General features: G+C 32.7%; 1 protein-coding gene across 2 annotated transcripts; it reads left to right on the top strand.

The window, feature by feature from the left end:
* The first annotated feature begins 4,823 nt into the window (after window positions 1–4,823).
* LOC117929230 lies at window positions 4,824–24,625 on the top strand. Of its 2 annotated transcripts, XR_004653711.1 has the most exons (9): window positions 4,824–5,053; window positions 16,351–16,424; window positions 16,878–16,919; window positions 17,578–17,619; window positions 18,255–18,338; window positions 21,162–21,249; window positions 21,567–21,664; window positions 21,753–21,841; window positions 24,296–24,625. XR_004653711.1 is itself a non-coding variant. In XM_034849503.1 (8 exons), the coding sequence occupies exons 1-8, from the start codon at window positions 4,882–4,884 to the stop codon at window positions 21,771–21,773; spliced, it is 621 nt and encodes a 206-aa protein (XP_034705394.1). In that variant the 5' UTR covers window positions 4,824–4,881; the 3' UTR covers window positions 21,774–22,017. The 2 variants fall into 2 exon arrangements, 1 of the variants encoding a protein (XP_034705394.1); XM_034849503.1 differs by lacking the exon at window positions 24,296–24,625 and having other exon boundaries at window positions 21,753–22,017.
* The last annotated feature ends 1,927 nt before the right edge of the window (window positions 24,626–26,552 follow it).

Genomic DNA, 26,552 nt, shown 5'->3' with positions numbered 1-26,552 from the left:
TTTTTTATATTTTTATTGTGAAATGAAAAAATTATTTTTTATAATATATTATTTTTTAACTTAATATTTTCTTGTAACAAAACCTAGCCTATGGAGTTTTATTTTATAAAATATTAAAATGGGGATAATGACCATATACGGTGAGTTGGATCTCATGATGACTATGAAGGGTCAACTACTTTGAGGAGTCTTCAAAAGATTTCAAAATACAAAAACTCAAATATACCATCACACTTTTCGTTTTAAAGTTGGATATATGCTATTTTATCTTTTCTTTATTTATCTTTTCTTTTATTATTATTATTAACCTATCAAATAACAATAATATTAATACTAATACATATAATAAATATAATAATTAAAAAAATAAATTTATTATATTTTTTATTATAAAGATTTTATAAAAAAAATATTACAACAATATTTTTTATATTTTTATTAAATAGATTTCAGAAAATTTGAATTATTTAACTTTATAATATAACTATTAAGAAATTATTATAATAAAAAATTATTTTCATAATTATTAAAAAGCTAAATGAAGGTATGTCATAATGTATTGTACTTTTAGTATACTTATGTTGTAAGTTTAATACATAAATGTTGTAACTACAATTTAGGTCTTTTTCTTTTTTAATTATTATTATTGTTATTATTATTATTATTAAGAATAATATTGATAATAATACATGTAACTAATAGAATAATTAATTAAAATTATTATTTTATTAATGATTATTTTTAAAATATTATAAATAACTTATCCAAAATAATAATAATAATAAATAATATAAAATTTTTACAAATTATTGTTTCATTCCAACAATTAAAAATATAAAATTATTGTATTATTTATTATATAAATTTTATAAATGTTGAAATGTTTAATTTTGCAATATAACTATTAAGAATATATTACAATAAAAATATTTGTTTTTATATTTTTATTAAATAAATTTCATAAATTCATTACTAATTTTACAAATATAACTATTAAGAAAATATTATAATTAAAAATTATTTTACAACTATTAAAAGTTAAATTAAGGCGTGACATATTTTTTATATATTTATGTTATAAGTTCAATACATAAATATTATACCTACATTTTGTAATAAATTAAGGCATGTTGTTATGTATAGTATTTTTAGTTTGTTTATTTTGTAAGTATAATATATAAATGTAGGACTTCAGACGCTACCAACTTTCCTAAAAACAATTGTTATCGAGAAAGGTGCATACCTCAACTACATTCATCTAAGTGTCCATGACATTCGAACACAAAGAAAGTTAAGAGCGTAAGAGGTACTACAATAAATTCTGTACTAATATTTTATGACAAATCTAATAGTACCATAAACATTATTTTATTCTACTATATTACCAAGATCAATGCATTTTCATCATACCTATAACTTGGATATAATATTAATTTATTAAGAATATTAATAATATAAGACTAATATCATCGATATTAATGACGTGTTAATAATAATAATAATATAATTAGTCTTAATGTAACATATAAAGCATAAAAAGATTAAAAAAAAATTAATAAAATTTACAAGTCTTCAGAATTAAAAAATATAAATTATCTTCTAGGGTTTCTTTGTAGTAGTACTAATAATAAAAATAATAGATAATGTTAATAAGAACGATATTAACAATAATATCAATAACTTAAAATACTAATATCATAAATAAAAATATTAAGAGTAATATTAATATTTAATATTAATAATAATAATGCCTAAAAACGGAGAAAAGAGAGAGAAAAGAAAAAGTAAAGTTAGGTGGTAATAAGAGAAAAAGATGAAAAAAAAAAGAGGGTAGAATTGGAATTTTGAAATGGTCAATTTTGTTTATTATTAATTGAGGACTTAGCAAGAATTTGTAAACATGGTAACCTTGGAAGGAAATTATCACTCTTGCTCACCATTTTTGATAATTTTCCCTTTAAATAATAATAATAATTTAGGTTTTAATATTTACATGATGTTCAACCTTTCGAGTTCAAGACTTCATAGATTGAGTTTATATATATTGCCATGCTCCCAAACCCACTCCAAGGACATGACGGTCTTTTCACACCTCAAACCTAAAGGTTCAAAGTGAAAATGATATAAACATTCGTATTGTAATTAAAAATTTACCAATTACCAAATTCATGTTCAAAGTAGTAAGACAAAATTCTAAAATCTCCGAGTATCAACTTAAAAAAAAACTAATACATCAACCAAAAAGTGTTATTGTCCAAATAACTTCAAACTCAAAATAATTCAAATGAGAATTAAGTTTTAACATTTAAATAATGTCCAAAATAAAGAGAATTTAAACAAATGTCCTAATAAAACCAAATTTCCCTTATAACGGTTACTCATCGCTCAAGGTTACCTAAAAGATTATCAACAAAGGGGAATGAACTCAAAATCCAATAAGACACATTAATACAGTTTTATTGATGAAATATTTTCAATCATACTTGCAAAAAAGAGATACAACATATACTTATTTTCATACAAACTTTTGAGTTCAAAATGCTAATACATTCAAACTTTTTAACAAAATTTTCTTATATCTATTTCAAAACAATTTCTCATTAAAACCAAATCGAATACATTCAAAATATATTTACTCTAGTTATCGTATGACAAATGGTGTCCAATTAAGTGAGACTTCATAATTGAGTAACTAGTTTCAATTTTGTTCTATTTAAAGTGAACAAAACCAAATGTCAACAATTATAACTTGTTAACTAGGGTCATAAAATCAACTATTATAATCCGTTGACTGTGATTATAAAGTCAACTATTATAACCTATTAATTAAGGCTGAAAATGTCAATAATTATAACTCGTTTACTAGGGCCATATAATTTAGAGTCAAATACTTTATTTCATTAATTCAATTTTACAAAACAAAACATTATCTTCTCAATTTTTCATTTTTTACAAACAAAGAAAAATGTTCAACTATACTTTCCATACAAAACATATATTTGATCCATGCGTAAAATAAAAATAATATTTTTACACATTTCAAAATTCAACATAAAAATAAATTATTTTATTTTATAAAAATCTGCATTAATTTCCTTTACCTCAAATAAATACTCAAAATCTTGAAGAATAATCTTGAAGAGTCTACTATTCTCCTAGCATAATATCATATGCAGTATTTATTTTTTATTATTTATCTAAAGATATAAATTTGACAACACTAAAAATATTTTATTTAGTATTACAAATACTAATTAATTTCTCATGTTAATATTATCACCGCCAATATTATTTTCAACTTACTAAACACTAATAAATTAATTTAATGAGTTTCCAAATTATTATAAAATTCATTTTTTTCCTAATCTTACCCTCATTATTTATTTCTTTATATACTTAAATTAAATTAAAACCCATACAAAAACGATTATTATTATTATTATTCTCATAATCATCTAACCACACTTTCACCCCCGCACCCCATTTTATATATATATATATATATATATATATATATATATATATATATATATATATATATATATATATATATATATATATATATATATATTATTATTACTTTTAAAGACCCTACTACGGCACTACTCACACCATCAACTACACCTATTATTATTATTATTATAATAATAACACTTTTTTTTTTCCTTCTTTTGTTTCTTCCTTCCCTGTTCGAACACACTCATCATTGTTTTTTTTTTTTTTATCCCTGCTACACGACACACATCCACGTTATTATTATTATTATTTTTTTCTTCATCGTTCCAGAAAATCATGCGATTCTTATTTTATTTATTTTTAGATCTATTTATTTGAGTAATTAAAATTTATCGATTTTCATTAATAAATCAAACTATATTTATAAATTTTTAATCATTTTTTACATATAAATTAATTAAACAAACTTTAATCAAAATTGAGATATTTTAAAAAATATCTAAAATGTTTAAAATTAATTAAGGAATATAAAATATTAATTTAAGGATTAAAAATCTTACCTAAAAAATTGATTTTCAAACCCTAAACATCCAAATCTTCAATCCTATACTCTCTAATTTTCTATACTCTCTAATTTTTTTGATCTCTATGTAAAAGAGTTTTTTAAATAGAAAAGATAGAAAAAAAATTAATTTATACCTAAGGGATTTAAATACGAAAAAGAACTTTTTACCCTTATTAAATTACTTTAATTAATTAATAATTTATAAATTATAATTCTACCTCTAAATTGAGTTTTGGGCATTACATATATATAATTTCTTTTGCACTTTTCATAATTTCTCACTTTAAAATTATTTTTAATTATTCTTAATTGTTTTTCAAATTTTCTTATGGTAAGTTTTGTTAAAATTTCCGAAAAGAATAAATCCTAAAGGATAATTTTTTTTAGGGTTTGTTACATGCATGAAAAAAGTTAAGAAAAAAAAAGAAGAAGATGAATATGAAAAGAAAATGAATGAATGAATGAATGTTGTAGGTATATTAGAAATTTGTTGATGAATATATTAATAAGATTGATATTTTTAAGTGGATGTGTAAATGGAGCGAATGTAAAGATAAATTTGATGAATATAAATATAATTTCCTGGATGATTATTCTCTTTTATTTTTTATTTCCTCCAAATTTTATTATCTATTTTCTTTATAGCACATTTTCCTTTTTCTTTCCTCAAATTTTTTCCATGTAATTTTTTTTGCCACGGAATTTCCTTCAATTTTTTTCTAACCAAACATAAAAATTAGAAAGTGTTGGGTACAAATTAGTGGATGGGGCTTCACAGTAGCCGATCCCATCCCAATTCTAAGAATTTGGATTTGATAGCAGAAAGATTGAATTGTGGAGGATAAAGCAGAGAGGTAGTCATGCTGATAGCTTCGGCTCTCGTGCCACTTCAAAGCTTGTGCTTTGCCACCTCTTCAAAGCATTTTCCGTTGAACATATCTGTAGTTTCACAAATTTCAACGTCTTCTCATTCTTCAGCAAAGAATGCTCATCCCTTGAAGCTCCAGCACCCACCAAGAGCATCTTCCGAAGGTGTGCTTACCCTCATCACTTTCTTCATCTTTTTCTATTTCACTCTTGCATGGGTTTTTTGGATAGTGGGTTGCTGTTGGATTGACTGTTTAGCTCATGGTGATGTTGAATTCTGCATTTATGGGCTGTTTCCCAGTTTGGGTTTTGGTTGAATATGATATTGAGTTTTTGTTGCTTACTTGTTTCATTACGGAATATAATAATTCTGGAAGTTCCTATCTGGAGTGGAATAGGCCAAAAGGGCCTCTACATCGTAGCAATAATGATAGGTAAAATTCATGTTTGATTTTCATTTTTTTTTTTCAATATGGGCTAATGAGAATAACACTAGCAGCAAAATCACAATAGGGACTTCTATTGAAGGATAATGGTTTAGGGTTTTGAAGGCAGGTTGAGAGGCAGAGAGGGGCCTTGATTTTGAAAACAGAAATTAGATTTAAAAGAAGAAATACAGAATTGTATTGGAGCTTTGGAGCCCTGGGAGACCCTGTATGATTGCTTTGATATTTAGAGATAGAATGGAATTGCTTGGCCTTTTTGCTGCTTCAAGGTTCTGAATGATAGGTGTTGATTGTTGCAGCAATTAATCTTTAGATAGCCATGTATACTGAGGAAGTCAGCCAACCTTATTTCCTCTGATTGGTTCAACTGCATGTTGGTTGATGGCTTCTGAAGACTGTTGCATACGGCCAGAGCGTTTGATTCTTTGGGATGTTCATGGATTGCATTTGACAAATCATAAAACTATAATCAATGGAATCAATGATAAGCTCAAGCTGTCATTAATGGCATACTTACCCAGTGATGGTCAAAACTCTAAGCATCTGAGTTTGTGGCATCCATTTTCTGCATTCACCTCATGCTTCCGTGTATGCTAGGTACAATAGCTTAGATCACATACCTCTCAATTAATGGGTATCCTCCAAGCATATACAAAGATCAAACTTAGGATGCTATCTTAATGCAACTGTCTACCTGTGACAAGCAAGCCAGCTATGATAAATTTCTTGAATTAAGCTCCAATGGTTGAATAATTAATTGTTAGGTGACAACACCATTGAATTACCAATTTTCCTAAATGCCTAAGCATATAGGATTTGAGCTCACAATGTATGTTATGCACTTTAACACCTTCCCTCACATGCAGCCTCCTTTGGGCTTACATGTGGGTTTAACAAATTGGGAAAATAAAGTAGTCTCTTTTAAACTTAATAAATTAAGGAAATAAACATGTGGTGAGGTTCAAACATATGACCTTCTTGTCAAATGAGGCTTTGATACCATATTGAACTACCAATTCTCCTAAAAGTTTAAACTTGTAGGATTTAAGCTTACAATGTATATCATGCAATCTAACAACTACATGAGCAATGCTTAGAAGCATATGCAGAAAAACTCTCTTTACTACGAAAAGAATGGTAAAGAATTTCTGGGTAAGAGTTAGCTAGAACCAAATCCTAGGATGAAACTTCCCTTATGCAAGTGGAATTAGAAACTATGCTCTTCATCATTGGATGAGACATTTTTAGAACCATGTTTTTATCTCATGCAAGCTTCATCATGCAAAGGATCTGTAATTTATTAATTTAGTATAGTAACTATTGTTTCTTTTATTTTATCAAAAACAAAAAATTTATTAAAATGAATTAGCAAGTACACTAACCGATGATAAATTTGTTCAAAGGATACAAAACTGATAAAAGAGTAGAAGAACAAGTCAAAATTTTTGGGATGTGGCTGCGTTTGTATACTCCCTGTATGCTTTATGGCGGTTTGCCCTTTAATACAATCTATGCTTATCAAAAAAAAAAACAAGTCAAAATACTACAAAATATAAAGGAGATGAGTTGTACAATTGAGGGACAAAAAGGAATATTTACAATACCTAATGTAACGACCCGCATCCAACTATGTAGATATTATCCGCTCTCAACCCAAAGGGGCTCTCACGACTTTAAAACGCGTCTACATAGTTAAGAGGAGTCCATACTTATATAGCGTTAGGTACTTTCTCCCCTATTCGATGTGGGATATCACAAACACTCTCCCATACAAACACAACGTTCTTATTGTGTTCCATGGGATTATAGGGTCAAACAGACAAACATCCCTCATGGGGCCAAACAAACCCCCATACCAGAGTCGGGGATTGACTCTGATATTTTTTGTAAAGACCCACACCCAATTGTGTAGATATTGTCTGCTTTGGACCCAAAGGGACTCTCACGATTTTAAAACGAATCTACTTAGTTAAGAGAAACTCATACTTATATAGTGTCAAGAATTTTCTCCCTTATTTGATGTGGGATATGACACCTAAAATCATCTACACAACTTAGGGAGGCAAAAACAAACCCTCTTAAGAAGTAGTTGTTTGGACCTTTGCTTTCTTAAAAATTTGCATTCTGGTTGGCTAAGAGAGCAACCCAAGAAAGCATCCCAACTCTTGAGTGATATCAACAATTTGACGAAACCACCCTTCATACTTTCACAAACCCCTATCCTTATTGGCCATCCATGAGATGACAATAGCGGAATTGCCTTCATCCCAAAGATTAGAGACTCAAGGTCTTGGCTTGCAATAAATTGTCCAAAAGTGCTATCATCTCTGGTCCAATGGCAAAACCTTATGCAGTAAGTTTCAAAAAATGTTCTCAGGGTGTTATTGGTATGACCTCTAAGCACTCTTCTAATCCCTAGCTGTCCTAGGTTAGCCACAAGCAACTATCAAAGTTTAACTTCTACAAAAGCTATAGGAGACTATCATCACTCAAGATGTATATTCCTAGCTGTCTTCTTGAACTGCAAGTTCCCATTTAGCAACCCACAACTGAAATGTCTATCCTTAAAGACATGAATGATGGAAACCTAAAGGGTAGCAAATAAGTGTGTCAATCCCAAACAGCCTCCAATGTTCTCCATCTTTTCTAGAAAATCTTGATGTTACTTCCTTGCTAGATAATCTATATCAAAGTGAGGCTAGCCACACACCAAATACCCTGCCTTTGAGATGAGCTCCAAAGTCCCTAACCCTAAAAGATTTGGCCATCATATCTGTTAGATAGTGTACAGTTATTTAGGTTATTTACTTTTCTTTTTCTTTTTCTTTCCTTATTGTATTGTGGGTCCCACTAACATGTATATATATACCCAAGTCCAATGTGTATTATTCATATAGTTTTTCAATAACAAGAATTAGGGATTCTCCATTTTCTCTTTTTTCACATGGTATCGGAGCCTAGGGAGAAAAAAACCCTAATTATTTTCGGTTTATCCGTGAATCCATTCTGGGAAATCTTTCAGTGACCGTGTTTCATTCCAGTCACCTTTCCCATCTCCTAAAGCTTTCCGATCAACCGTATCGCCGTCAGAAAACCCTCACTACTGTCAGAAAACCCTCACCACCGGCGACTTTTCTGGCGACCTTTTTCCGGCGACGTCATTTTCGGACACCGACCATACCATCAGGTACACAAGGAGGAGATCTTCAAGTTTTTTCAAAGCACCGGAGGAAGATTCTCATCCACGCGCCGGCCACGCGCGTTTCTTCTCCGACGGCCTGAACCTCACACGCCGGCCCGTGAGGGCGCATGGAGCACTTTCCGACCACGCGCTTCCACCTCCAGCCTCACCTGACGCCGTCTAGCCACCCTTCATCTATGCTTGTGCCATCTGAGCCCTAAAATTGCATTTTTTGGGGTTTTTTGTCTCCGCCGGCCCTCTAAACAGCCTTTTCGGTGACCTCCGGTGACTTCCTCTCCACCCCGAGCCCTGCACGTGTCTTAGGAAGTGTTCTTCTACCCTTCCAGTAGTACCACATTTATTTTTCTTTACTATTTGGTTTCTCACAGCCATGGATCCTCAGTTTTTCTTCTTTCAGCCGCGATCTGAAGCCGTATTAGGGCTCTCTTCAATCCAAACATATTTCGTTCTCCAGATAAGTAGATATGGCTACTAAAAGTTCCAATTTATCCTTTGTCATATCTGGATCTCCTATGATTACTTCGGAGAAATTGGTTGGCAGTGAAAATTATTTGTCCTGGTTTGCCTTTGTGGAGCTTTGGTTTATGGGTCAAGGTTATGAGGATCACCTTGTTACGCAGGAGGCGGATATCCCTGAGGTTGACAGAGTACAATGGAGGAAGATAAATGCACAGTTATGTAGTGTGTTATGACAATTAGTTGATCCTAAGATTCTGCTTCATCTTCGGGCCTACAAAACATGCTTTAAATTTTGGAATCAGGCGAAAGGGCTATACACGAATGATATCCAACGTCTTTATAAGGTGGCTTCTTCTATTGTCAATGTCAGACAACAAGACATGGATTTATCTACTTATATTGGCCAGATTGCCTCTCTTAAGGAGGAATTCTTGACCGTGATGCCTCTTACTACTGATGTTGAGGATCAACGAATACAGATTGACAAGTTCTTCATGGTTCTTACGCTTATTGGCCTCCGTCCAGATCTCGAGACCGTCCGCAATCAGATTCTTGGCAGTTCCTCCATTCCATCCTTGGATGATGTGTTTGCTCGCCTCTTCCGTATCTCCTCCACTCAGACTTTGCCATCTTATAACACTTCAGATTCTTCTGTGTTAGTTTCTCAAACTAACTCTCGAGGAGGACGCAGTGGTAACCGAGGTAGAGACCAACGTCCTCATTGCACCTATTGCAATAAGCTTGGCCACACTCGTGATCGGTGTTATCAGTTACATGGGCGGCCTCCCCGCACTGCCCATGTGGCCCAGTCATCTGATCCTCAGTCTCCTTATCCTCCCAGTTCCTCCATGTCTCAGGGTATTTCCTTCACTAACAGTGAGTATGATGACTATCTCCGCTATCAGGCTACTAAGTCAGCTTCTGTTGCTTCTGTTGCCCAGACTGGTAATGCTTCTGCTTGTCTTACCCACACATCTTCTCTTGGATCTTGGATTTTAGATTCTGGCGCTTCTGATCACATATCTGGTAATAAGGATCTTTTCTCTTCTATTACTACTACTTCTTCCTTACCTACTGTTACTTTAGCTAATGGTTCCCAAACTATGGCTAAAGGTTTTGGTTTCGCTCATCCTCTCCCTTCCCTACCTCTCCATTCTGTCCTTTATGCCCCTGAGTGTCCTTTTAATCTTATTTCCATTAGCAAAATAACTCGTACTCTTAACTGTTCTATCACTTTCTCTGATAAATTTGTGACCTTGCAGGACCGGAGTATGGGGAAGACGATTGGCATAGGACGTGAGTCTCAAGGCCTCTATCACCTTACCTTGCCTTCAACTCCTGCAGTTTGCATTTCCACTGATGCTTCCCTCCTCATCCACAGTTGCCTTGGCTACCTTAGTCTATCCAAGTTCCAGAAAATGGTCCTTTGTTTTTTATCTTTGTCGTCGCTTGCGTGTGAGTCCTGTCAGCTTGGGAAACATACTCGTGTCTCGTTCCCAAAGTGTTTAAATAATCGGGCAAAGTCTCCTTTTGAACTTGTCCACATTGATGTTTGGGGTCCTTGTCGGACTGCGTCTACTTTAGGATTTCATTATTTTGTCACTTTCATTGATGACTATTCTCGATGTATTTGGTTATTTTTAATGAAAAATCGAGCTGAATTATTCTCTATTTTCCAGAAATTTTATGCTGAAATCCAAACCCAGTTCAATATTTCTATTCGTGTGTTGCGCAGTGACAATGCTATGGAATATTTTTCTGCATCCAATCCAGTTTTCCATGAAAGGACCAAACACATTGAAGTTGACTGTCACTTCATTAGAGAGAAGATCACATCAGGATGTGTGGCGACTAGTTTTGTCAATTCAAATGATCAATATATTTTTACTAAATCTCACAGAGGTCCTATAACTAAATACATTTGTAACAAGGTTGGTGCATATAACATATATGCTCCAGCTTGAGGGGGAGTGTTAGATAGTGTACAGTTATTTAGGTTATTTACTTTTCCTTTTCCTTTTCTTTCCTTATTGTATTGTGGGTCCCACTAACATGTATATATATACCCAAGTCCAATGTGTATTATTCATAGTTTTTCAATAACAAGAATTAGGGATTCTCCCTTTTCTCTCTTTTCACAATATCCATTACACTTTTAGGGGAAATCCAAACCATTCCATCACTCAATAACCAATACTTTTCAATAACCCATGTCATAGCTTTGGTACCATTGGCCAATGTAGAAAAGGGTGATCCATGGATTTGCTAGTCATCAAACACATACCTCAACTATCTAGATTGAGGTTTATGTAAGGCCTCCTTAATTGTAGCATATTGTTAGCATCAACATTCTAATTAGTCAGAAGCCACACAAAGATATAGTTCACTATTCCATTCTATTAGTGTCTAGAGACTTATGTCAAGAATAATCATATGCAATAAAGAATTATTGCTCCATTTGAAGGAATTCTTTCTTTTTAACAAATGAAAGAAGATTTTGATTAGCCATAAGCTGCATAAATATTATAGTTTATTATTCCATGCTATTAGTGTCTATAGACTTATGGCTAAGAGAATAATCATCTATAAATATAAAAGTATTGCTTCATTAAAAGGAATTTTTCCCTTTTAACAAATAAAGGGAGACTTTACCTAAATTTCACACAATGAAGACATGAAGCATGGGCATCAAGGTTTCCTCACCATGGAAGTTCTACATTTCACTAGTTGTGCCCAAGTGTGACAAGGTAGATGATTTAGTTGTATTGTCTAAGGCATACTATCATTACAATTCTTTGTTTGGCCTTATTTGAAAGATTCCCTTTTTTCATAGGGTTTTCCCGTTCATTTTTGAAAAGTTTTCCAGTTAGAGCTCTGTATTTGTTTTGTTTTCCAATTATTTTGCCTTGAGCATGTTGTGTGCTACAGCTAAAATCTATGATACATAGATATGTTAATTTCAACAAAAATTCCAATGTCAACATAATATGACATGGGTGCAAGTGTGAGATTCATGTTGGATACGCTTATATTGCATTGAATATAACTATTTAGCTCATTACTACTTTGTCACTTTCTTTAATTTGTTATAAATTATACTTAAATTAATTTCTAACTTGTGTAACTGAAGAAGTGCTTATCTTTCTTAATTTTTTTAAATTATAATAAATAAAATTTAAAAATAAATATAATAATTAATAGCTTAAAAAATCTTAAGATAAATATATAAGTTAGTATCTTAAAAAATCTAAAGATAAATTATAATAATTAATATAAAAAAATCAAAATTTGCATATGAATTTGTTTTAGAAGATTTTTATAATGAAATCAATATGAATTTTTAAAATTCTAGACTAAAAAATTTACTAATAATGTGTTATAATATTTTTTTAAAGATTTTTATTGCATTCTATTAAAATAAAAGACCTATAATAAATAGTTTTTCATGTACAATTAGCAGTAACATCAAAGTAAAATAATACTTAACATCTTATTAAAATAAAAAAGGAATAAAATATATTTTCTAACTACAATAACTATGTAGTATCATAGATAACTTGTACTTATCTTACTATGTTTATGTTTAACATTAATTTATTTTTCATTAATCTCATATTTAAGTAGCCACATCCATAGTTGAAATCTTTTTCAATTGAATCCACGTGCCTTATGATTTTGGGATGCAAAAGATCCAACACCTAGACGTACACTTGATATCCATACGTAAAACCATGTAACATAGGTTAAAATAATGTAGGCATGAGTATTATTTTAGGAAAATCCTATGGCATGCATAATTGAATTTCTTGGAGAACCCTTTTTTTTTATCTTTTTATCTCTTTGACTAATTTGGTGGTTTATTTTCCTTCCAAAAAAAAAAAAAACCCTCCTAAGAAAGGCACTTTGTGGGAATTAGGGAAAAAGCAAAACAAAATTGAGCATATTGCCATTTTGATGGTGCTTACTTGGAAGTTTGTGTTTTGGAAAGCAAGCTTGGTGAAGGAATGAACAAACAAAACTAGACTCTCATGATGTCATGTTAATGTTGTACCTTTTGGTGTTCACGGTTTTTTGAGATCCCACATCGTCTTGGGAGAAAAACTTTGGATATTATATATGTAGTAGGTTCCTCCTCTTAACTATGTAGGTGTATTTTAAAACTATGCGATCTTCAGCCTAATGCGAAAAATATTTACATGGGAAGGAGTAGTTCGACACAAATGGAACATGATGAGGACATTGTGTTTACATAGGGGGAGGGTGGTGGCTATGAGATCCTACATTGACTAGGGAGACAAGTTTTTGACACTATATATGCAATAACCTCCTCTTAACTAAGTAAATGTGTTTTTAAAGTAACAAGCATTACATGTTTATTTGAGATTAAATTGGGCCTTGTCTCACAACAAATCATATCTACATAGGAAGGAATGGGTCATTATAGGTTTATTTAAGATTATATTGGCAACACCATCATCCTGGGCAATGCTTTATGAATGTAGAAAGATGACTTCTTGATGTGAATAAAGAGTTTAAAATATAGGGAACAGGGGAATTATAGGCATTCATTAGTAGTTTATAGACTAAAAACATGTGTAGAAACACCGTTATTTTTACTTGCACTTGTTCATTGGGGGAGAAACCTTCACCATTCCACATAATACAACATGTTCCTACATGTTGTATGAATTCTTGTATAAGATATTGAATTAGCCACATAAGTAGTTATTGTTTTATATAACTTTTATCTTATTATTCTAAGCTTTTTTTTTTTTTTAAAATTTTTTTATTTGAAGCATTACATATGTAGAAGTTTCATTGCAAACATGTTAATGCAAGAAGAAAAATATAAAACAATCCACATACAAAGGTATATAAGGTTTTAACGTGATTTGACTGACCATGCCCACACCCACAAATGCGAGGGAATTATTCTACTGTACTATAGAGAATATTATAGAGGATAGAAATTAGATATAACTATTAAGTTTCAGAATATCTCATATTTCCCTACTCCTTGTACCTACACCTTGAATCATAGACTTCTTTACTCCACCAAATGTCTCTTATTCTTCCTCACATTTTTATTTGCCATATATAGTTTTTACAAGTCTATCTTCATCTCATAACCTTTTCCTTCATGACTTATAATATTTATAGAGATGTTTCTAATAGTTTTCCTCATTTTGTAAGGAAATCTAATATTACAATGACATATCAATATAAGGAATATTCTAAACAATATTTTTTAGAAAATGGAAAATTAGGCATTTAACACACTTCTCAACAATCTCTACCTTGATCAAAGTTCATTAAGTCAATCTTCCATCTCTTTATGATACAAGAAACTTTTCTAAACCAAATCCTTAGTTCACACCATCTCTTCCTTACGTGCCATACTTTTTCATGTGCCACGATTCCCTTTGTGTACCATGGTCTTGTCATGCGATACGATTCCCTCATGTGCTATGAATTCAAGCCGTTCAGACACTTTAGAGTTTCCACCTTCTAAGGTGAAATAAATATATAGGAGAAGCTACACTTATTATGGATGGCGAAAACATGCTTCTTGTATCACATTCCGATGAGGGAATAATTAATTCTACCTTGAACTAAAAATCCTTTTGTAATTCTCTTATATGCTTATTTCTCTTTAACTTCTCTAAAAATCTCTAACCAAGTTTTTCATACGTTATGCATACAGAAGCTTCAATTCAAACATGTTAATGCAAGATACAAAAACAAAACAATCTACAGAAAAGGCACATGAGGTTTTAATGTTGTTTAACCAGCCATGTCTATATCCATGAATGATAGATAATCATTCTACCATACCATAGAGAATACCACAAAGCACAAAAACTAAATAAAACTATTACCCTCAAAACATATTATGTTTTCCCATTCCTTGTATTTACATCATGAACCACAAGCCCCCTTACTTTTTTTTTTTTTTGATAGGTAAATTAGAACTTGTATTAGAAATGCCAAGAAGCGGCGAAAATAGTACACACGAAGTATACAAACATCGCCCAAGAAACTAGGCAAAAAGAAAGACAAAACACCTTTTCCCTAACTAGACAAACAATCACTCTATAAATCAATCATAGGCAAAGTATGATCTTCTAAATACACCCTAACCCTATTCACAAAAGTATACAAAAAAAGAATGTTTTAAAGCTTGGTTGGACTGTTCGATATCATTGAACACTTTTTCATTTCTTTCTTTCCATAAATTCCACATTAAGCTTAAAGGGGCAGCCTTCCATGCCTTTTCCCTTTTCTTGTCCACAAAAGCGCCATGCCAACCAAGCAAATTCCTTTTAATCAAGGAATGCAAGACCCATTACACACCAAAAAGAGAGAAGATCAAACTCCATAACATTGTAGCCTTCTTGCAAAACAAGATTAGATGGTCACTAGTTTCCTCTTTCTCTTTACACAAGTAGCACCTATTCGGCATATTCCATCCCTTCCTTTTGAGCTGATCGATGGTCGAAATTTTGTTCCAAGACGCTTCCTAAGCAAAAAACTCACCCTCATCGGAGCCCAAGACCTCTAAATAATACTCCAAGGAAAAGGATCCCTAGAGGCCCTCGTGAAGGAGCGGTAGAGGGATCTAATAGAAAAAAAATGTCATTCTTACTTTTTTTCCAGCTCAAAACATCCTCCACATCTCTTCTCACGACCAAAGGTTGCAGTTTCAGGAACAAGCCCTCGACCTCTTCCATTTCCCAATCATTAAAATGTCTTGAAAAGTGAGGACTCCAACTACCCAACTCCCCACCCTCCTCCCAAGCATCTAACACCTACTCATCCTTGTTAACCGCCAACAAGAATAAATTAGGGAAAGCTTCTCTCAATGTTTGGTCCTCACACCATAAGTCCTTTCAAAACTTGACCTTTCTCCCATTCCCTACAATAAAGCGGGATCTACAACGAATACCTTCCCATTCTTTTCTAATGGATTTCCACACCCCCACACCGTAGCCTCCCCTCACTCCTCTCAGATACGCTCCCTTGCTTTACCAAGTGTCTCCTATTCTTCTTTATCTATATCTACCATGTATAATATTTACAAACTTATCTTCATCTTATAACTTTTCTCCCTTATGACAGAATATTTATAGAGATATTTCTAATATTTTTCTTTATTCCATAAGGAAATCTAATTTTGCAATGGCATATCAACAAAGGGAGGGAAGGGTATTGGTAATGTGTTTTTTTTATGTTTTAGACAATAGAGATTTAGAGAGGGTGGTTGCTTAGTTATTCTCTTCCTCAATATTCCTATTCTTTAATCATCTCTCTGTTGTTTTGTCCATTTATATATTTTTTCTTATGTCATATTACAGGAATTCCTACTGAGTTAATTGAAGATTCAAAGTTTGTTCCTTTGAATTCTGACGATCCTATATATGGTCCACCTGTAAGTTTTGGTTAGTTCCTTGCCAATTGTGACATGTGTTTTCTCTATTCAACGGTTCCTCCTCTTTAGTTATGCAACTGCTTATGGTTTCTGTTGGTTGTAATGAATACATATTTCTCCTACAATCATCAGATGTATCAATACTTCAAAATAAACTTATTCAACTAAAAAACAAAACCCACATTTGTTTTGAGCCTTTTTTATTTTTATATTTTAACATTTTGAAGTATCAGCCTATTTCAAGTTTCATCAATATAATATTTCCTTAATTTGATGAGAATTTGAAATTACAAATTGGATTCAATTTAGACCTGAACTGGAACTGATACTTGAATCAGATCTCATCTTTTCTTTGAATTGGGAATAAAGACATAATCTGTTGTTAATAGACAACATCATCTTTATGAGTTCAAATGACGTTCAAGATTCAATTTTTTTTTTCTTCATATGTAGGCCTTATTGCTCTTGGGCTTTGAAGTGGAGGAGGAAGTGAAGGTAATTCCTAATTTTCCATTCATACCATTATTTTGGATTACATCCTTAATTTGATCAGTTGCAAATAACCCTCTTCAGGCAGCACAAATATTTTGCATTTTCTTGTGAGTTATCTCTTCCCTTCTTTCGGAGCAGATATTTGTACAGGTTACTGCTCTACTTTGTTCAAGGGTTTTATAATAAAGAGTGCCCAACATATAATCTATTTTTTCTGTGTTGACCAAGTTCATGAGAATCTTAAGTCCAACATATAGTGATGTCATGTGGTAAGCTCTGGAAGCTTTTATGATTTTCCGTTTATAGATATCACTCAGCTTATCTACTGAAGTGTCACCTAATTGCTGTGCCTTAGTTGCATATGTCATTTGGATATGTGTAATTCTTTCGATCAAATTGTTTTCACTATTTGTCATACGTTGTCTTAAGTTCATTACTGCAACAGGAAAGAATGTTTTGTAAAATAGGTGTTCTGTGCTTGAGGATCTGTTTTAAGAAAAGTGGTAAGGGTAAAGATATAGTGCTTTTGTTGCGAATACTGAGATGTGCATCTATTCAGTAATTTTTAAAAGGAGATGATTTTTCTTCTTTAGGAATTACTTCAATAACGTTCCCTAGAGCACACGCATTTATTACCCTGAACTCTGTCTTCTTAGTGCAGATACGACAGCTTTTGAAAGAGTTGGATGGTGAATTCCTTCAGGTAACTATTTACTATTAGCCCTTTATGTGTCTTATGAGTTGACAAAATAGGCCCAGAAGGAAAGTGGAAACTTATACAGAGATGTCCTTTTTTAAGTATAAAATGTTATTTTAACAAGTTTACCCCTTATGCAATTTTCAGAAAATGCTTAGTAATAAATCTGAAAAAATTTTGATTTCCGAAATGCAATTCTTAAAAAGTGTAATATTTCTTGATTTGTATTTTCAATTATTGGGGTTTACTGTTGTGTCCATTTGTGCATGTGCTTGTCAGTATTTTCTTCTCTTTTGGATTTTGCATGGAGTGTGTTAAGCAGTTTTTAAGCTAAGAAGTTTAGGAATAGATCAATTCTTCAAAGTACCTTCTGGAAATTGATCAGAAGTTGTTTTGGCCCATTATGTTAGGTGATTTCTAACTTTCAAATAATCATAAACGGAAAGGATTTTTTGATTCTCCCTTCCATCATCTTGTTATTTGCTGGCATTGTTGCTGTAGGTGATCAAAAGGGTTTACCTTACCATGATTAATCCATATTGTAATATATGAGGATGATTGTAAATAGTTATAACAAAGGTCTCAGCTTCGTTTTACCATATTACTTTTTTCTAATTTTAATCCAAATATTCATTATGTAGGTTATTTATTGCACTGAAGACATGATAACTCGTTCGCTTTGGGAATCAATGAACACAAAACAGTCAAATTTGGAAGCACTGAAGGTTGAGTATTTTAACATCCTGGTTGTTTTTTCTTTCTTGCTAGTTGTCTTTATCCTTGTGTTTGTCCACACTCTGCCTATGAATTAGAGATCATGTGTATGCCTGACTTCATCCAAATATTATAGTGAAAAGAAACCAATTGGTGAAAGAAAAGATCTTCTAATCAGTTTTGAAGAACTTATGAACAAATATAGGGTGTTCATAGTTTTCAGGGGGTCCATTTATTTACAACTGTTATCAACAAAATGAAAACAAGAAAATGGGAAACAAAATCATTCATATGTTGCTGCAGCTGAAGCATGAACCTCCAAATTCTTTTAGGATACCATGAATTGTAAGTGTAAAAATAACCAAATGGCGATACAACTGATGTATTTTACAGTTTGAAGAGAAGACAAGAAATTCTGAAAAACCTCGTCTTGATATATGAAACTACCTAGAAAGGGTGAATAGGTAGTCCAAGTGATTATACCCAAAATTAAATTTGTATTTCATTTATTCAATTAATATTTTGATATGAATAATGTTCATCAATCCCATTCTCAAAAATTTCAATTGCACAAATAGACATAGGATTTGGCATGGAAATACATCCTAAAAATCTTTGGGTGTAAAAAACCAAGGTTGGTCTATTGACGGTAAATAATCTACTAATTATTTTTTTGATAGATAAGCGCTGAATATATTGAAGAGAGGCCAAAAAGCCACAAAGTATACAGGGAGTATACAAACTAGCTAAACCTCACAACCAAAAGGAAAGCAAAAAAACCCCACCAGCCCTTATCTGGAGGCTATCCGCTCCAAGAAGCCTATAAGAGACAACGAACTTTCTCCACTATACAATCTCGCCTAACACCATAAATTACAGACAAAAGAATTTTTTAATTTCTGAATTGCTATCACCCCCCCTAAAAGCTAGTCTATTTCTTTCATTCCAAAGAGTCCAAAAAATGTACAACGGGATAGACTTCCATATATTTTTCCTTTTTTCCCCTACAAAAGGGCCCCTCCAGCTCAATAAAACCTCCTTTACAGTTTCTGGAAAGACCCACTGAACACCAAACAAAGCAAAGATCATATCCCACAGGACTTTTGCCACTATACAGTGTATGAGGATGTGATTTACAGTTTCCTCTTCGTAGCCACACAAGAAGCAACGGTTCGGGAGTTGCCACCCTCTTTTCTGAAGCCTATCTAGCGTAAGCACCTTCCCCCAAGTGGCCTCCCAAGCAAAAAACAAAATTTTAGTTGGAACTTTATCCACCCAAATGTTACTTTTCGGAAAGTTGTTAGCCACGGTATTAACCACCAAGTTGTAAGCTTCCTTGACTTTAAACTGCCTGTTTCTTCCCCCTTTCCAATAAACTACATCTTCTTCTGAGGTAGGTTTATAGCCCCTCAGAACATGAAGCAAATTACCTACCATATCCAACTCCCAATCATTGAAATCCCTCACAAAACTTAAATCCCAACCTCCTTGGCCGACATTCTGATCCCACATTTCTTCTACCGTGTCGTTTCTATGAGCAGTCATCCCATAAAGGTGAGGAAACCTTTGAGCAGCACTGTACAACCACACCAAAGATCAGTCCAAAATCTGATTTTGGTACCATTTCCCATAGTAAAAGCCATATTTTCCCAGCACCAATCTTTTTCCTTCAAAATCTCCTTCCAAATCCCTACTCCAAACGTCCCATTAACCTTTTTGGTCTTCCAACCAAAACCCTCTTGCCCATATTTCGCCAAAAGCACTTGCTTCCACAGATTTTCCTTTTCACAAGCAAACTTCCATATCCATTTACCTAACAAGGCTTTGTTCAACGGGACTAGCTTCCTTAAGCCAAACCCCCCCTTTTCCTAATTATGAGAAAAAGGTATACAAACCTAACCAAATGCTCCTACTTCCTAGGGTCTTATATAGTTAGTACCTATACTCTTCTTTTATGTCCCTGACACAACACTCCTTGTGCTCCTTAATGAATCCCTCAAACCCCTTATTGAGGTTTGAAGTGGTGCGAATCCTTGACCCTTTTGATGGTTGAAAGATTTTTTTCAAGAATGGTCTTGAAAGGTTTGAGAGATGGAGTTTAGGGCTCTAAGAATGACTGTTCTTTTGTTTGCACATTTTTCATCAAAACATACCTTTTTACACTTGAAAAATCCTAGGACTTAATTGTGGAGAGTTTTGCTTTTGTAAACTTACCAAAAAAGAATTTTAGAAATAAAAATAGAATCAAATCGTGGAAATGGAAGCCCGAATGTTTGAACATCCCAAAGAGGGCATTTGAATGCAGCATGGGATGTTTGAACTTCCTTAGGGATAGATTGAACGCCTAGAGGGATGTTTGAATGCCCTAGGGTATGTTTGAATGTTCTTCCCTATTTTTTCAAGCTCACCAATTTTCATTTTTCAATCTTTTACCCATAATATGCATCCTTATTTCATGTATTAGCTATTATATTAGCTCTAACATTCCTAAATGCATGCATACCTCAAAAAACATTCAACTCTAAAATAGTCTGAAGCCAACTCTGAAGTAGTCCAAAGTTGAATTGACATCAATAAGACCCAAGAAAGTATGTTGCATCCTAATCCATAAAAATATAACAAAATTTTCAACTAATCCTAATACATCAACAAATTCCTTTGTATCCAGATGCAGAAGGAAGAATTATGACCCTAGACTGAAGAATTACTCTCATAAGATGTCACTGGCTCAATTATGACCCTTCACATATATTCTAGTGAAACCATACTGATTCTTTTTTTCTTTCTCTTTTTCTCTTTTTGATAGGATAATAAATGTATATTCTGTCCTGCAGATTGCAAAAGCACTGCCACGAATTTGCTTCTTATCTGGTCTTAGCGGGGAGGAGACGATGATGTTTATTGATGCCTTTCCAGAAACTGGTATTATGAATATTGAGTTACCGATTTTCCCAAAAGCTTAAACTATTCGGTTTTAGGCCTACAATGTATATCATGCTTAACACCCTCCCCCATGTACCCAACAAATAAGCAGATAGATAAAAAGATGAGAGCTTTTGTATCGCGTTTGAGTTACGAATTTACTTAGAAGCAAGTGATAAGGGTTTAGGCCTACATTTATATCATGTTCTTTGTCTTGATGAATCGAATTTTCATTTAAGATACTTATGCTGCTGGAATATGCATTTTCAAATGCATTATGCAACAGATTTGATACTACTCATCTGGGTTGGATGCAGGATTAGAAGCAGCTGTATTTGCAGCTCTTGTTCCCAACAGTGCTGATAAACCCCTCCAAGAGTTGATAGAAGAGATTATGGGAGATCATGAAATGCTGGTAGGCTGATATTTCCTCACTGTATTTCATATGATTTTCTGCAAAGGAGTTTAATTTTTTTGCTGATAAACCTTCAACTTCCATGCAGTCTGGGAAACAAATGGATTAGACACTGGGAGCTGCAGACTAGAGGATTTTCTTTGACGACTGAAGAATCTAATTTCAGCCCATGCAATGGTTTGTAGTTTTTATTTGGGGTTGTTTCTCAAGGATAATCCTGATTTCATTTCAAACAATCTTTCTTTACCTGTCTGTGTGGGGAAATGGGTAGAGAAGTCTGATTTTCAATACATTTCTTCAACAACTAAAATTTAATCATATATAAATATGTGATCAAATAATTCAAGGCTTTCTTTTTATTGGGTAAAAATCGACAACCCTTTTAAAAATTTAATTTTCTTTGATAGAATTTCAAGTATGTCTAAAATCCCATAAAATTTATTTAAATATTAGAGAATTTTATTAACACTTTATTTTTTAAAGTAATGCTACAAAACCCAATATAGATTTAAAAGTTTCCATAATAGTTCCACACTCTATTTGAATTTACATATGCTACCTTGACTCAAAATCTTTATCACATCTTGCCTACTTATGATTTGTCAATAATTGTCAACCCATCTAGTTTTTCTAGATCTTAGGAAAAGGGGGGAAAATAAATATAACTACCTCTTGTTGGATCAACCCCACACACTCTGATCAAGTGGTGTCAACCTATCTAGGGACAACAAATTCTTTTTCAAAAATAATATGTTACAAAAGTCACCATGTGATCACCCAATCAACCAAGGTTTTGCCCATCAAACCATCCACTAGGGACACAAAATTCTTTCCCAAATATAACATGTTACAAGTGCTACCATATGATCACTCATTAATCCAAGGTTTTGGCTATTAAACATGGTTTGCTCTTCTTAATTAATCAAATTAAGCAAACTTCCTATGTTAGTATGCTTATTTATTATTTCATTCATTCATGACTAAGTTATGATTAAATGAATACTAGAATGTTGCTTATGGTATAATGACCAACTATCTTCAAACCCTCCTTATGTAAGTGACAAATGTTTCCTATGAACTCAATTTTGCCGTCATTCATAGTTTGTATTTTCATGCAAGTGAAGGACACATGATGCATTGGATTAATATATCAACTTTCGTTATCGGTCTCTGTGTTTCTTCTTACATATTATTAGATAGGGTTAATTTCATTCACCTTTTTTGAGGTTTTAGTTAAATATATGTAGTTACCGTTAATTTGAAATTTTATTAAATACCTTATTTTTTCTTCTATTTTATTGTTTTCACTCACCTCGTCTTTAATTTAAAATAAGAAGTATTTGATAAAATTTTAAACTTAGGATAAGTGTATTTATCTCAAACTTTTAAGGCAATATTTGGTTGGTTGAATATAGTATGAGACAAAATAAGAAAAGATATATTACATCTTATTCTCATGGTTGGTAAAATCACTTATCCTATTCATATGGGATACGTTAATTCCATGCTAAGATATGAGATACGCATATTCCATGTATCATAATTTTATTTTTTATCATTTTTTTTATATACTAATTTTGTAAAATAATTTTTTTTTTTATAAATCAAATTTAACCTTATTAGATGACCTTGACCAAAGCTTAATGAAAAAATCCACAATAATGTCGGTGTACGCCAATCCAATTGCTTGCAAACACCTCTCTAGCTGGCTGTTTTGGACTTCTTCACAACCCCAGAAAGGAGATACAAACAAAATACAGAAATACAGAAGCGTGTGTTGGAGTTTTTAGGCTGAGCGGACAGCAGGAAGGAACCAGGAAATTATAACTTCTGAAGCTGATTCATTTTTCTCTGTTTTCTTCCCTTTCTTTTTTTTTTTTATCCCTCCGTTTGGACCAGCAGACTGCCTACTTTGTGCCCTTTTTCCGCTTTTGATGGAACTGGCGCTGTCAGCTGGGCTTTCGCCATTCCACACTGCCTTTGTGTTACACATTGGTCGTTAAATTCCACTTGGATATTTATGAAGCAAGGTTGACTATCTCAGCATTGGAGGTGGACAAGAGAAATAAATAAAAAATAATAAAAAATAAAAAATAAAAAAGGTAAATTTCTTGATAGAGAATAACCTTTAAATCAATGGTTATGACAAAAAAAAAAAATACTTTAAAATAGTTTTATGATTGTCCGTGGTTGAAACGGATCATGAGACATGGTAGGCTATTGTTTCCTATAGAAAGATCATCGTTCTTGACCTTACTACACCAGGGGAAGAAATTTAGTCTTAAAAGGACAACGATTACACGCTTCAGACAATTTCAATAAGTTTTCTTTTTCATATTTTAATCACGATCACCTTCATTGTTGTGATTTTGATTTCAACAGCTGCATTCTAAGTAGAGTGATCTTCTAGAAGATCAAAGACTTGTATTGGTTGAGGACAAAGCAAAAGCTTGGCTCCATGTTTCTCTGGTTGGATGTCTGGTTCATAAGTCAGATATTGTATGCCAAGTGAATATAAAATCCGGATGGAGATCAATTAGTTAACTGAGTCAAGTGACAATCCATAGACCTTAATATTAACAGTACTAGTCCAGTTCACGCCTTTGATTTTTTCCATTACTTATCTTTCAGGATTCACCCAATGAAAACATCTCCTAAAGTCCATTGACTTATGATTCTGGAAAGGTCGGGATCAAGCAACGACGACCTGTACGACTTCCACAACCTTTCCGCGTGAAGTGAAGCCTTTTACAATTGTAAAGCTCTCGGTGCCTAACTTTCAAAGCTGTCTGAAAGTTTAACTCCCACCAACGGTGAACCCACTTGTGGGGGAGGTGTCAGGTTCAAACCCATTATTACTCATCACTCATAACATTGAAATGGTTGGTATGGTCGATGTGGGATATCCATGACTCATTGTTTTAGTCAAATTTTAATCATCATTCTCCTTTACTTATCCTACATGCACATCAACCACTACACTCTATCACTTAAGTTGGCATCTTGCATTTTCATATTTTATTTGAGTTGATACGGAAAGGGTGTTGTTCTCTAGCCCACCCACAAGCTTATTATTATTATTATTATTTTCTTTTGGAAAATGCTATGGTAGTGGTATATACAAATGAAGGAACCCAAACTGATGCGATAAGATTTAGGTCTTCCCACTACAAAATAAGATTCAAGTTTAAAATTACAAGCCAATGAGATTAGGGTATAAATAATAAAACTGAAAAATGTATACATCACATCATCTAATCGAAGATGTCTTTTTTGTAGATAGCGAAAAAATATATAGCCAAATCCTTTCCTTTTCGAGGAATGATATTTCAAAAGGAAAATTATCATAATTTATGAATTTAGAGTCATTCATGACAACATCCCATTATATTAAAGTTATGTTCATCATGGTTTATCCATATTCAATAAATGAGTGTGCTTAAAGCTTGACTTCAAAATCTAACTAACCTATACTATACCTATAAGAACATAGCTAGGCAAAAAAACAGGGGGGGGGACCTAAGCATATCTTACATCTCCCAATTGTACACTTACCTTGTTATTTCAATGAAGTAATTATTAGTCTATTTAAGGTGGATTTGTGGGCTTTCTAGTGCAAGAAAATTTTCCTCTGCTCTACAAAATTTCCAAAACCCCACTTATAGGTGATTCTTGAACTACCATTTGGTTGGTATGCACTTTTTCTAAATTCTTATTTCATGTAATACATAATCCAAAACGCTTCGACACAACATCCTATGAAAAAAATTCTATTAGTAAAAGAACTATAACTTAAACATACTTATATTAATGTCATTGTTCAAATACAGAGTCTGATTTTTATAACCCTTTTAATGGTGGTACTTATGATTATCAAATATTAGAAAATGTAAGGTTGGTTTGGCAGTGGGAATCATCTAAAGAGCAATTGATAGTAAATTAAACTAGACAAGAAAGAGGAGGAATAGAAAGAGAGCAATTTTTATTTAAATTTTGGCATATTTATGCAAATTGTAAGGGAAGAGAATGTATATAAATTTAGTTGTTAATATTTGAAGTTATTTAGCTATTATATTTATATATGCCAATTTACCTACATCATGTTTTGTGCTCCAAATAATTGTTTTCAAGGTCTAATAACTCTAGTTTTTGCCCTCAATTCAAAATTATTAAATCAGAAAAATACTATCTAAAAAGCAAGGTACAGAAGATGAGAGAAAGAAAGTGAATATGTTTTTTGGCTACTTGTGCCCAGCTTAAAATGATTACCCCTACACCTCCAACTTGAAAGAACCCTCTGACTGCTCCATTATTCAAGAGGGAATGAGGGAATCAAAACTACTGATGCAGATTCATTCTTCTTCTTTTGTTTTTAGTTTTTTATGCTTTTCTTCTGGTTTTTTTCAGCGTACCATGACAAGCAGATTGATTACTTTGTCCCTTTTCCCCACTTTGGCAAGAGGGACAGTGTCAGGTAGATGTTCTCAATCTGCAAGCCAAAGTTCTAGATATGATTCACCTAGCTTTCTAACCAGACCTGGTGCCACTGGACTCTGGCCTATTAGCCATCAAGGCTAGGGAACAGGCTCAAATGAGCAGGCAAAAAGGAGTCAAGCCCAGGCTGTTCATTACTTGGACTGCTCATTTTCCAATTCTTGGCAGTTTCATTAGTTGTTTTCGCCCTACCCCTCAAAGAAAAAGATAGATTTATCTGTCATTAGGTGCAATTGAACTTGGTCTGCACTCTGTTTTTCCCCTTTCAATACTCTTTATTGAATCCCATAACCCAAGTGGCCAAACCCCTTGGGACTGTTTCTGTCATGGATAAGGGTTCAAAATTGAGTTCATCATCACACGAAATTGGAAGAAAATTAACAGGGTCAAGTCA

Source organism: Vitis riparia, chromosome 13 (assembly GCF_004353265.1).
Source record: "Vitis riparia cultivar Riparia Gloire de Montpellier isolate 1030 chromosome 13, EGFV_Vit.rip_1.0, whole genome shotgun sequence".
NCBI classification, from domain to species: Eukaryota; Viridiplantae; Streptophyta; class Magnoliopsida; order Vitales; family Vitaceae; genus Vitis; species Vitis riparia.
This window is presented reverse-complemented; position numbering and strand designations above follow the sequence as displayed.